At 35.8% G+C, this 13,909-nt stretch overlaps 1 protein-coding gene across 1 annotated transcript; it reads left to right on the top strand.

Moving 5' to 3' along the window:
* The first annotated feature begins 2,477 nt into the window (after positions 1-2,477).
* On the top strand, positions 2,478-8,006 carry LOC113236334. Its single transcript, XM_026472357.1, has 3 exons — positions 2,478-2,720; positions 4,832-5,000; positions 7,196-8,006. Exons 1-3 carry the CDS (start codon positions 2,564-2,566, stop codon positions 7,197-7,199), a joined length of 330 nt encoding a protein of 109 aa, XP_026328142.1. The 5' UTR covers positions 2,478-2,563; the 3' UTR covers positions 7,200-8,006.
* The last annotated feature ends 5,903 nt before the right edge of the window (positions 8,007-13,909 follow it).

The raw sequence follows: 13,909 nt of genomic DNA, 5'->3' as shown, positions 1-13,909 counted from the left end.
CCTATAAGTTCGGACACTTTTTAGCGCGGACCCGACGTCCATATAATAATTGTAAGTCAATGACTTATAAGTACGTTTTTTTGTACTGTGTGACACCTTTTAGATCTGGATTTTGTAGTAAGGTAGTAAGTCAAACGTGCAAGCGTCCTCTCCGACGACTGCCACGTTTGCACAGAGTTACCACCGCTTAGACTTATCTAAATATGTCGGATTAGAGAAATAGATTTTTTTAGAAATACTATAGATTGCTACTCACTACATTTTAGAAGAGATCCAAAAGAAAAGACAGCACAGGAAGTGTGTACATCATTTATTGTAGAGAGAGATACAGTAATCACATAACTATTTGGTACTAAATTTTTTGGTACTATTTGGTGGTAAATGGCAGTATTGTGGTTGTCTTGTGCCCAGTGACTCGTTCTCGAATGTGTTTCAAAAGAAACAGCAGCCCAATTTATAGGGCGACACATACATCCTCGTAAGTCTGTCCACGTGCAGTCAGCCTATTAAGCAAACAACGTCAGAAAAGCGCATATGCATCCAAGACAGCACAACCTGGTTAGTGTGCACAGGTGACGCACGTGTGCTTACTCCGTAAACAGTAAACGCGATCTCCGACATATAAATATTTTTATTTATGTATGAAAGTACAATTATCAAAGTTATTGAACAGAAGTTGTTGTTTATGATCTTAGTAATACATTCCTGGAAGGTTATTAGTAATTCGCAAAGACTCGGCTGTAACATTAGCTGAGAGATTACCACAGACATATATCTAGATAGACGCCGCAAGTGTACGTACTTCGCGTGCCCTAAGTAATTGACATTCACTTACTTGCCTCTGCTATAACTTCAGAACGCGCTTGACCGTTATCATAGATAAACACCAGTCGAAAACGCGAAGAATGCATAATTGTGCCATTATATACTGCAAAAGCACCATAACTGTGGGTAAACTGGTAAACAGGGAAGTTTCATTCCACGGGCAAGTGATTTTTTAATCGGAAGATGCATAATTTATTTTAAAAACAATTCTTTTGGTTTTGTATGAGTTTCGAGAAAACAGATATGCAACCGAGTGTATGCCTCATACATTGCGGCTTTTACTTGGTGCGATATATTTGTGATCCTTTGTTAATACGCCATGAATATCGAACGAACGCACTTTTGTATAATGCATTTGGTTTCGTGGTACGGCCGCTTGTATATTTCTTTGGCCAAATTTAACATTTAGTGATGTATACGTTAGGCAACACTGTTCTCGATTCTGATCGATTTTGAAAACAAAGGGACGAAAATTATTATGACCCTAGCAATATTATAAAAATATTCTATAACTCTTTTGTTATAACGTTTCGTTTTTTTTTTCAGTTTTGTAGTATCTATTATCAGTAGTATCCGTAATTTCGATAATATTTGCAGCACGTTGCCTCGAATGTCCGAATATAGTGAGCAAATAATTACATACATCGCCGGATATGTAGTACGAGTAATACAAAAAAATATATAATGGAAAGAATTAACAGTGCGCTGTCTTTACAAAAACCTGGAGTTGGTCATATGTATGAGTTCGTTGCTTTCGAGGACGAAGGTGGTCTAGTTTATTCCACCTAAGATGCTATCCGAATATGCAGAGTAGCAGAGTTAGAAATCCGAGAAATAATAAACAAATCACAAAAATTTCACTCGAGGCCGTCATTAAGGAAACCTCCTCTGATTAATAAGATTTTACTATATTTTGTCAGCAATAAAATTGTCATTGTCTTGCCCGTCATCAATTTGATCAATTACCAACAGAAAACGATCTAGTAAAATTAATTAAGGCAGTCGCAAGTTCATAATATTGACGTGCGTATTCATTATTTAAGTTAATCGATAAGATCTTCTATTACAAAAAGATGTTATATAAATGAACTCATTTTATTGGAAGGACAAGAATTTCAATATTCGCGTATTCCGTTCAATCGATTTAGAGCGAGCGGAAGGAGATTTCCATCACTAAATAGCTCTTGTAACGTCATAGTGGGTACAAAAAATGTGGCACGCTTGGTTTTTAAACAAATTGCTGTACTTGCGGCGTAGCTAGATATATGTCTGTGGAAATGACTTTTGCATACGCCACAGTCGCACACATAACATTTATTAAAATTGTTTTGACTATCAAATGTACGCTTTGTTTTTTTATTCTTATTCTTAATTAATATTTCTTTCTTTTTGTGTTGTGGCGTTGTAAAAATATTTTTTTTTATAAAATCAACGGACGGGACGTAAAAGTCATGCGCCTGATGGTAAGCGACATGCTTGTCCATAAGAGTTGCAGTGTCACTCAGACCTTTAAATCGCAAAGATCTGAGGGTCCCTGAGAGATAAGTTGACAAGTCCCTGTAATGTCACCAGCACCCGTAATCTTCAAAACCGGATCAGAGTACTGACATTACTGCTTGGCGGCAGAAATTAGTAAGGTGGCAGTACTTCCCTGGACGAATTCTTTCTAAATAACAATCGAACCTTCTGCTTTCGTTCATTTGAAGTTTGTCTGTCAGGAAACCATCCCAATCGTGGAATGCCGCGTGCGCTACCTGTCGTTCCTGGGCATCGGTCGCGACGTGCGACGCTGCGCGTTCATCGTACATACCGCGCAGGACCTCTTCGTCGCGCACGCGTTCCACGCCGAACCGTCGTCTGGGGCTCTATGCAAGACTATCGAGGCTGCTTGCAAGGTTCGTTTTTTGGATACGTTTCTAAACTAAGTATAATATTATATATTAAATAACATCACACACATACGTTGCTTTGTTCTATTCTATTTTATTAGGCTTGGGCCTGACTGTGGGAAACTGAAAATCTTATTGCCCTTCTCATTTAATTATTTGAACTCATGAATTTATACATAATTACTCACACTCACACACACAGGCACAGACACTCTCTCACACTTACATACATACTCATGCTCGCGCTCGCTCATCAACACGTACGTTTATAGCATAATTGATAGTATTTAAATTTTTATTGCTCAACAGTATATTGCTTTTTTCTTTTAAGAATGGTATAATAACGAACGTAATAACGAACACACTCAACATAGCCCTGCACTAGGGAAACCCTGTGTCGCGGGTGCCATGGACACACACGTAGACAACCACAAATTACACCCAAACTCACGAGAGAAATAAATGTAGGCCATACAAATATTTCTCCTGACCCGGGAATCGAACCTGGGACCTCTGCATGGCAGTCCGACATAGTAAGTCCGTTTGGCCACAGAGGCAGTTATTGACGGGCCTGGTGAGCTGTAATACCTACAGCATTACAGGTTTAGTTGCCTAGTACAATCTCCAGTTTCTCACAAGGGATACCTTTTAAAATTGTTAGTCTATTATAAAATAAGTGTATATTTATTTGCTTGTGTTGAGAAAATAAACCATTATTATTATTATTAATGTTGTCAGTTAATATTGATCAATAACGCCAACGTTTCGGTAGCACCAAGGTATTTCTTTTTAGATGAAACTCTTCAACTGTACGCTGTTGTGGAGATCATACCTGGGGTAAAAAAATTATCATGGACAAACAACGGACTAAAGCATTACATTATTAGAGCATATAATATCGCACAAAATGTTAATAAAGGGAGAATACATATAAAGAAGGAGGGATTTAAGGTTAATAGGACGAGGAATGAAAGAAGGAAGGAGGTCATACAAGGAGGAAGTCAATTTAGGTCATTCAAAGAAAATGTGATCAGGGGTACTTCCTCCAGACCACATTCACATAAAGGTTGCTTTGATCCCAAATTATAGTCTATCTTTTTTGAAGACGGAGTAAAATGACATTTGTATGTTGGGTTGCCAGTTTTCATAAAACTTTAAATAGTTATGTAAGTAGTTGTTGTCGATAGTTTCATCGATAGATTATGAAAGATAAAATTTTGCCAAAAATAACTTTATGCTTATTTTGACAGTACTAATATTAAGATAAATGTTTATTCATATTTATAGATTTTAACAAGAATAGCCGGATTTGATTATCTGTATTGAATTAAAATAAAAAACTTTAAGATATGTGTCTCCTCTTTGTATTTTTCATAAACATAGCCCTAAATATAGTGTTTGTTTGAACTTATAAAAACTGACAATTCAAATGAACTTGTGCTCTGTAATTGTATGAATATTTATTCCATAAGCGTGTAGAACTCATTTTACCCCCTCTTCAAAAAGCACTTGTGTTATGGAAAGTAATATAGGAAATAATATATAAAAGTTAGTTTTTAACAATAACAATGTACAAAAATTCGTTTGTACATTGACTCGGCCGGGGATCGAACCCGGGACCTCAAAGATGGCAACACTAAATGTTCAAAATTACAATCTAAAGTGAAAAAAGAGGCGACCCATCATCGCCGTAGCAATGAAAGCTTCCCGATTTATTATGTGGCATTACTTCACATATGAAACCAAATACTGTCCCTAACTCAATATTTTTGGAATTGAGAAAGCACAATTTGAAAATCAAAAAATAAATACTGAACGGGTGTTATTGTAAATAATGTGATTATTTTTATTTATACATTTAAATATCCATTTATAAACGTGAATGTACTTTTTTTTTCACAATTCCATAGTTTTGAGTAACGACAGTGTTTGGTTTCAAGCGCGACTCGGTGACTTATAACGTTGTTGAATACACGCGCAGCGTATTCAACAACTTTACAAAGAGCGAAAAGTGCCTTGGCATGAGAAATCCCTTCATTTGGTGGCGAATTTATCTGAACAATTGAATAACTGAGTTACCCAGCCGTGCCATAAGGAGTAAAGTGAGGGGCTTGCAGCTGCGCTACCAGAAGTGCCTGGACGCGCACGGCGGCGCGGCGGCGCTGGCCGGCGCGGGCGCCGCGGGCGACCAACGCGGCTCGCTGGGGCAGGCGCTCAAGTCCTTCGTCGGCAGCCTCACGGGCCGGCGGGCCTCCTGAATCCCCACGGGTGCGCTGCACTACACAGGTGAGCCCGACTGCAAACCTTTGGACCTGGCACTCTTTACATTATTCATCATGAATCACAGAAATCTAAATAGGCAATAGAAGTCCCATACCTACGGTGGCATTGTCGTCGCTATGGTGTCGCATAGCACATCAATGCTCGAACTCTTATTTAGTAACAGTGTGTAAAAATGGTGTAATATACAAAATACGCTGTAATATACCAAAAAGAGAATTACATTTCTAGGTCTTTTAATCGTATCGACCAAGCCAGATTCCTAAAGTTCATGAACAACGAAGTGTCGACCATAGATTATACTCCGTTTCAATCCATTATGTAAACAAACAAGTCACTGACCCAACCATAGACGGTTTAGTGATGGCCAATTTTAATGCCAACCACAAATCCATTGATTAATTGAATAAATCGAATCTGCTATATATAGCTCCTCGTGTTCGTCCAGGGAAGTACTGCCACCTTACTTATTTCTTCCGCCAAGCAGTAATGTAATGTATATGCGTGCAGTAATGTGTTCGGGTTTTGAAGGGCAAGGGGTGCTGGTGAAATTACAGGCATATGGGACTTGTCAACTTAAGTCTCAGGGTGGCACAGCCGCTGCGCCCGTCAGATCTTTGCGATCTTAAGCTCTGAGTGGCACTGCAACTGTTATGGACAGGCGTGTAGCTTATCATTAGATGATTTTTTTTATAATATCAATAAAAAAATATACTTAAACGAGGTAATAATTGAGATATGCATAATAATTTCCTTGGTAGTTTTATTATGGCAACATCGATTGTTAGTGATTGAAGGAATGAATGCCATTACTGCCATTCCACTGACACTGAGACCGGTGTTGCCAGATTAATAGATTTTTCGCCTTCAAGGCTACTTCGAGGGGTCGCGCGGCGACTCGGCGATATTTAGGCTATGTTTGAAATAGGAAAAAGCTAGTTTAGGCTACTTAATAAAATGTCTGGGGAATTGAAAAATTTGATTGGGGATTCTGTGGGGAATGGAGTTGTAAAATAATTCATTTTGAGGGTTTGAGTATTTCTACGTGTCTTAACACGCATAAATTGACGAATTAACTTCACAAAAGTCTGGCAACACTGATTGAGACTGAATTGCTATTGTAACAAGATTTTAATTTTAGTAAAATAACAGATCGCACATGACAACTCACATAGTATTATCGCAAAATGGCTTTAATTTCTATTAATATTTCCTATTTAGTTTCAAAGCGACAGCATTGTCCTGTCACTTTGAAATTAAATCGTATATGAATGACACATCCTTAGAATAATAACGCATAGAATGATAGTTTCATATCAAACGAACTGTCACAAGTGAGGCAAAAATCAAATTCATGTAGGCTAGTTTTAGTAGTAGGTTTATTTTCGGTTTTAGTGAATATTGATATAAAAATACAAGTTGAAACGCGTTACTTCCTTGTGGAATGTGATGTTAGTATCTATTTTATGTTTGTCTGACGTATTTTTCACTCATTTACCGCACATTTCGTCATTTTTAGCTAAAATTCTTGAGCTGGTCGCGATGCAAGTTGACCTTGAGCACTGAAGACCCGCCCGCTCGTGTAGGCCCTTTGGGAGCGCTTCAATTTGCCTCACTTAGCGTGTGCGGACTAGGTTTCTATGCGTTATTATTCTAAGGACACATCAGTATACGAAATTTTGGAGATCAATTATTAACATAACGCAATTTTGAGATAAAATATAATATAACGCAATTTTCGAGATAATACTATGTTATATGTGGAGTAATTTCACAAAAAATAATTGAATATCAATTCAATAAAAAATTAAAATAGGTTGGAACTAGGTTTGACCTGTACTATAGGTCACCGGGTATCTACCACCCGATCTTAATGATACAATATTATGATGTTTTTTGTAACTACTAAGACGTTAAGGGTACATTGGCGTGATGATTATAGAAAATACACTATTTATTTATTATTTTGAGAAAAGGAAGTACGAGAAGTTAGTATCAATAGAAAAGTTAGTAAGTGTGATAGGAAAGTGATTATATGTGAATATTATGAGTGAAGAAAATGTATAATGAGTTCAGGGATAGCATGCCTACTGCTACGTCCGCTTCCTATAACCAAGAGCGGTATTTCCCCCTTTTCTCTTGTCTTTTTTGTTTCTTGGCCAATCATCAGATTATTATTTCAATGTCTCTCTCGATTTCAGATAAATCCTCTGCAAGCCCAGAGGTGCTCCGTGGTCGTCGCACCGCTGCAGCCATGCTTCATCACAGGCGGTAACCGCTCTTCTGTATCGTTTTATTTCCAGCTTGAATATACCGTTGGAATTTCCTCAATTATTTCATGTAATACTTACGACACAAACGTTAGAATGCAAAATGTGACACCTGTTATAGGCAGACAATTGACTCAGAAAAGTAAAAATTTCTGAAAAAAGAACTGTCTTAAACGTTGGTGGTTTCAAATTTCTATCTATTAATATTGTGTAATTTTTGTAAGCATTTCCACCAAGAGTAGTCTCGAACTACATTTTACACGCCGATTACGTCCCCATTCTTTTTCTCAACAAGTGCTTATAAATTTCATTTGCTATCACTGCATCATAGAAGATGTTTAATATTAAAATGGTTGTATAAATTGATAAATAAATATACGTAAAGGAAAATAGATTTTCAATCGATATTCGTAACAAAAGTGACAATAATCACGTATTGAATTTTAAAATTGACGGAAGTATTGTAATAAATCTAAAATTAATTATTTATTAAAATAAACGGAATCATCCCTTAATGCCACCCTTAAAGGCAGAATATTCTCTTCAAATTCGAATGAGACCACTACTTAGGTTCCCCCTTTCTAGCAAAAAAGAATCATGGGTTGGGTTTAGCAGAAATGGGTTCATAAACGTGGGAGTTATCACGTAACGAAAAAAAAAAACAGTCGAATTGAGCATCTGTTAAAAATGTAGACTGTAAAACTCTTGGTGGAAAATGACGTAGGCACACATTTTTCAGGAACGATACAGAAGACGAATTGACGAATTCAGTTGTTTTTGTTCAGTTTGGACGTAATGTTAAGGTGCGAAGGTCTAGAATTTGTAATAAAATGGCAAATTAAATTTTACAACGCTAGTTTTTGTGACATTCGCGATACATTTCATATATAAATTCGACTGCATCCGCATACATATCTATTAGTTTTTTATACTAAAACTCACATGTAGGGATCATAGTTGCCCAACAACATGGTCTAGCAAAATATTTTTACCACAAAAATTATGGTAATTATATTTTGTTACTGCGGGATAATGAAAGTAACATTTATTGTCAAAAAGTTTGAACAGCTATAATAGAAAAAAATTATGTCATGGCGAATGACGTCCTGTCGATGATGTAAAGGAGATCAGGAGATGCGCGGTCATGATGTCTTTGGATAAATGTTATGTCTCATAATTCCTGTATCTGTATTAGATACTAAAGTCAAAAGCTTGTAGCGTTGTAAAAATAGCATTAAATTATGGTAAAATTCGTAATTTTTAATTTGATTAATATTTCGGTTGAAATATAATGTAAGAGAAGTCAAAATAAGCTTGACACGGCATAGTCATAGTGTATAGATTATTCTAGTTACAGGCCTACCGCTTCACTGTGTCGGTTCCTGAGGTAGCGCGGTGTGGGAGGAGTGACACGTAATAGTTATGTCGCGCTCCACACGGGATAGCTTCAACAAGATTTTTCTGACGATATTCAATAGCAAGTTGAATGAAAAAAGTTGCCTATCAAATTAGTCAATTGTTGATAATTGAAACGATAATAAAAAAAAACTATTTCATAGATAACAGAAGTTAATAGACAAGCCAGTTTAGCCACTTTTTTCAACTTGTTATTGAATATCGTCAGCAAAATCTTGTTGAAATTGTCCCGTGTGCAGCGCGACATGACTGTTACGTAACCTGTCACTCCTCCCTCACCGCGCAACTATCTCAGGAACTGCCTCAGTTAAGCGGTAGGTAGACCTGTAATATGGTATTTTTAAGTATTGTATTCTGTTGACAAGTTAAGAGTGAACGTTGAGTTACCAAAGAGATTTGCGGCAATACTACAACCATATAGTTAGGTAGTAATGGATTTATAACCACAGGGAAGTTGTAGCCGTGTGCAATAGTTAAAAATATAATTATATTAAAATTAAATAGGTATTAAAAATAAGCAATATAATACTTCATTTTTTTCTGAGTTGTGGGCCATGTTTTTGAAAAATTTGTAAACTGTCTTTTTGTACATTTTCTCTGCACTTCCAACTGTTATTTTTTTATATACAATTTCAATTTGTTAGAAACTACTGAAATGTGGTTTTTGGTCTCCATAAAATGTTATAGTTACCTTAAAAATTCCTAGTCCATAGTAGTTTAATGCTTATGTAAATTTGCCCCCATATTTATATATAAAATACTTTCTTCTGTGTGTGAAGTCACAGATATCGGTGTTAATTTAGAAATTTGAATGTAAAATTACTTAAGACAAAACAATATAGTATTAATCGGTTTGACGTTACTTGAAATCGGTGGAAATTGTAAATAATTTGTATACTTAATTTGTTTAAAATGTAGAATAGTTGAATGGAATTTCGAGAGCAGTGTATCTAGTTAATTTTCCAGCTAGTTTTACCAAAATAATTGTATGTGGGACTCCTGGTGAAGGAAATATGCTACATACACTATAATCACGTGTTTGAAACCAATAGGACAATCTGCAGTCTTCTGATTGGTTAATAATGACGTGATGTCACTATCGCGGGCTTTGATTGGTCAGAGCGCCGTGATTTTGCTACCATAGATCATACGCAGCTTAATAACAACGCTAGCTGGAAAGCAAATTTCGGTGTTGAGCACGGTATGAACTAGTAATAAGATTTGGTATCTGTTACTACGCGTTGGATATAGCATAGATATAGGATCCCTATTATAGAATGAAGAGTTTATTTTTGCTTAGGCTTTAATAAATATATTTAAATTGGATTGCGAAAGAAGAATATATTTTATATGTCACTGCATTGAGTATATCTATTATCATATTTACAAGTAGTCTATCTAAATTAAGCTTTTGGGGGATTTACAATTATTGTTTCTTTGGGCACTATTTTCCATAAGTTTTTTTAATATAATAGGTGTTTAGCTTATTTATGGATTTCCTGTTGAATACTTACTTTCCTATAATTTATTATTCCCGGTTTCATAAAGGGTGTTAGAAACACATTGAGCTTGAAATACATTGTACAATTTTAATAGCTGGCATATTATTAAATGCAATAAAATTCCGCTACACCCAAAGCGACCATCTTGTTTTTACATGTAAAACAAAATGGCCGCTTACACGTGGCATTGCAGCTTTTTAACAGTTGGCAGATTTATTGTAGATTAAACGGTGAAAATCTTTAAGCGATTGGAATACCAACAAAGCATGAAAGCCTTTGTCAACTCAGTAGTGTTCTTTGAACCAAATGTTAATCATATTGAACTGGGACCCACAGATTTCGAATTAACTGAAATAAGTTCCAATGACATGAAGGGTAGGTTATATATAAATTGTTTTGTGTCTGTAACACTTCAATAAATAATTTAAGTAATTGTAATTCTTGGCAGGAAGAATGATCTATCATTAACGTCCAAGTAGTGATTTTTCTGAATGCCTCGATTCTTGTTTTGAATTTCAATTAGTAGAAAAATCCTCTTTTAAAATTAAGTACATTTTTGCTTTTCAATGTTAGATCATTTTCACCTGCTACGTTAGAATAAGGCGTTCGAATTAGAAATCACAAACTAGCTTCAAAGTATATTTCAAAAATATTAGAATCAGTGTCGCTTCTCACTCTATATGAATAAATAAATAAATAATAATCAGTATAAATGATACACGGAGCTGTTCTATTATACGTAAATCATAGTGTTATTCACACGTTAAATGTAAGTATTAAAAAGTCATTATTTATACAAGATTATGATATAAAATTGATGATAATATATATAATGGAATATGTGCGAGTGGCTAAGTGTCAAACAATTTAAGATTAATTATCGTAACTAAAAAGTAATTTTTTAAGATTTGGATTAACCAACTAGTAACTCTATTGCTGTGGAAAACTTGTCTCTAAAGTTCAAGAGTCGACTAACAGTAAAACTTGTTGGTCCCCTAATCAACTAAATACAAAAAGGTAGTAAAAATTGGCAAGAAAGCATGACCATTTACCTACATTATGTTAATTTCAGTGTGCTTAATTGTAATTCTACAACAATCATTGTGTTTTTCACTGTTTTAACACTACAGTTAAGTGTGGAAAATAACTCTGTTAGCACAACGAAATTAGAATAATGTGCAGGGCTGTAGCAAATATTTTCAAATCTGATCACAAACAAAACGTTAAAGCGAATATCTTGCTCATTCGCACACATTCCCTAGACGCAATAGATGTGACAACGCAAGCTTCGACTGCCTTTATCGGATGAAGTGTGTGAATATTTTCTATAAAATGTAACGTTTATATGTAGTCTAAAATCATACTTCTTTACAAATGCCTTATAATTACAAAGATCGTTACAATTCAAACGGATTAACATACTTGGGCTTTCATCTCGGGAGTTTGTCTCGAAAGTCTCGACGATTTTTTGATATTTTCAGGACTCGTAACTGATGATTTAGTCTCGGAAATTCGTCAAGTCATTTAATTATACAGTATTTTTAAAAATCTACTAAAACAATAGTATTTTTTTATTTTGGTTACATGAACATGGCAACACTGTAGAGTGGAGACAGTATAATTTAAGGATATTGAAGAATGATGGTAATAAAATCAGATGCTCTATCTGAAACTGCTTTGAACGCCCTTTATTTCTTTCGTGTTAGAAAAATTTAAAAAGTCATTCATTTTTGACAATTTGATTAAAATATCATGTTGACTACCCAACTGCCTAGCTTATAAATACGAAAACCTACTTTTGAGAGTCTCGAAAGTCTCGTATTTTCCAAGATTTTCGAGACCACACCGAGTCTCGATCTGTAATGCAGCGAGATTGGAAGTCCTAGTAAAAACGGTAATAAAATACAGCGCCATCTTGCAGAATTTTAGAGAAGGTACTTCATGTGTATCATTGATGTCAAAAATCAATGGGCATTTTTTAGTTAAATTATGATATATAAAGATCCTTGCTTAGAGTAGAGTTATCCACAATTCTGGATATTGTTTTTAAATACCATCATAGTTACTTTGTTATTATATTAATAAACATTGAACTTAACACTGTAGGTATATGAACTTTGTAATCAAAAGATATTTGTAAAGAATCAAAAAGTAGGTAGCTTTGGATTCCTGTTTTCTAGCTCACTGTTGGACGATATGAAGTATAACGTTGTACCGTTGCTTTAACAGCTTAAAAGCCTTGAAAACTGTGGCTTTTAATGAATACTTTTGTGAAATTAATAAAAAAAATATTCGTAAATACGTTGTTTGGTCTTAACCTACACTATGGTAATACGTTGGTGACCATACTGCCCTCATTGTCATAAGTAACGCTAAAGTGTTATCGTTACTTATAAAAATGTCAGTTACTCTGATTTTGACTAACAATAAAGTAGTAGAAACTAAAAAGATATCGAGTTCCCAGGATTTCTACAATTAGAAAAAATCCTACATCCGGTTGGATGCGAACTAAATTCTTCCAGCAAATTTGTATTACATTGACGAGCTGCAATATCAAAGATACTCTAATTTCTAGTCATTACAAACAAATAAACTAGATGGTGCTTTATGTGGATGCTGCCGGCTATTCTTTTATTTTGTTTAGAATTAGCGCCATCTACCCATGGCGTGCCTTATTCCATCGTGACTATGGGTGAGGCTTTGAAATTTGACCAGCCAGGTAAAAAGTCGCTATTTAGTCGGTTCTAGTCACAAAAAAACTAGATTTAGTCGGTCCGCTATTCAAGTTATAAGGTTGTTTTACTGTCTACGCTGGAATAAGCTTATCCCGGCGGCACCATTTTTGAATCACGAGAAACACAGCTCCTAGCTTCGATCTGATTGCACCCAGGAAGTCGTTAATTAGTCGGTCCCAGTCGAGAAATTTTAAATTAGTCGCTCGGTTGTTTAGAAGATACAACCGATTTATTATATCAGGGTTAGTTTCAGAGCTTATGCACAAATTTTGCATAGTATACAGAATTTGTGTAACGTACAAACTAGATACGAGTCAAAATCTTCCGCGGGATGCGGTGACCGTCAGGATAGCTAGTCGTATCTGGCACTGAGTCTATATTCAAGAATAGAAAAGTGCATGATTAAATTAAAAAAGCAAAAGTTTTTAGTGCTTTATTGCCATAATACAAACGGCAGGCATTGGTACTTCTTCGTAAAATTTTCAATCGTTTATATTTTTTTTAACTAATGTAGATAGGAAGCGTATACCTTTAATTCGTGAAGGTAGCAATTATTAGTAATACATACTTCAGGAAAATCTGCTCCCTTCGTGCTGAACAAAGTGGCGACCAGCCATCGTGACGTCAGAATGGCTGGTCAATTTTTTTTTTATTTCTCAGAATATATCAAAGGTAGCAATTATTAGGAAAAGGTAGCAATTCTTGAATATACACTCAGTGCCAGATGCGACCAGCCATCCTGACGGTCACGGAATGCTCGAGCATTCTTCCATTCCGTTCCGCCGCAACTTTTACTGCCTCCGTGACCGAACGGTTACCATGCCGGACTGCCACGCAGAGGTCCCAGGTTCGATTCCCGGACCGGGAGAAATGTTTGTATGGCTTACATTTATTTCTCTCGTGAGTTTGGGTGTAATTTGTGGTTGTCTATGTGTGTGTCCATGGCACCCGCGACCCAGGGTTTCCCTAGTGCGGGGCTGTTGAGTGTGTGC

This window comes from Hyposmocoma kahamanoa, unplaced genomic scaffold, assembly GCF_003589595.1.
Source record: "Hyposmocoma kahamanoa isolate Upper Pololo Valley unplaced genomic scaffold, ASM358959v1 91, whole genome shotgun sequence".
Taxonomy (NCBI): Eukaryota; Metazoa; Arthropoda; class Insecta; order Lepidoptera; family Cosmopterigidae; genus Hyposmocoma; species Hyposmocoma kahamanoa.
This window is presented reverse-complemented; position numbering and strand designations above follow the sequence as displayed.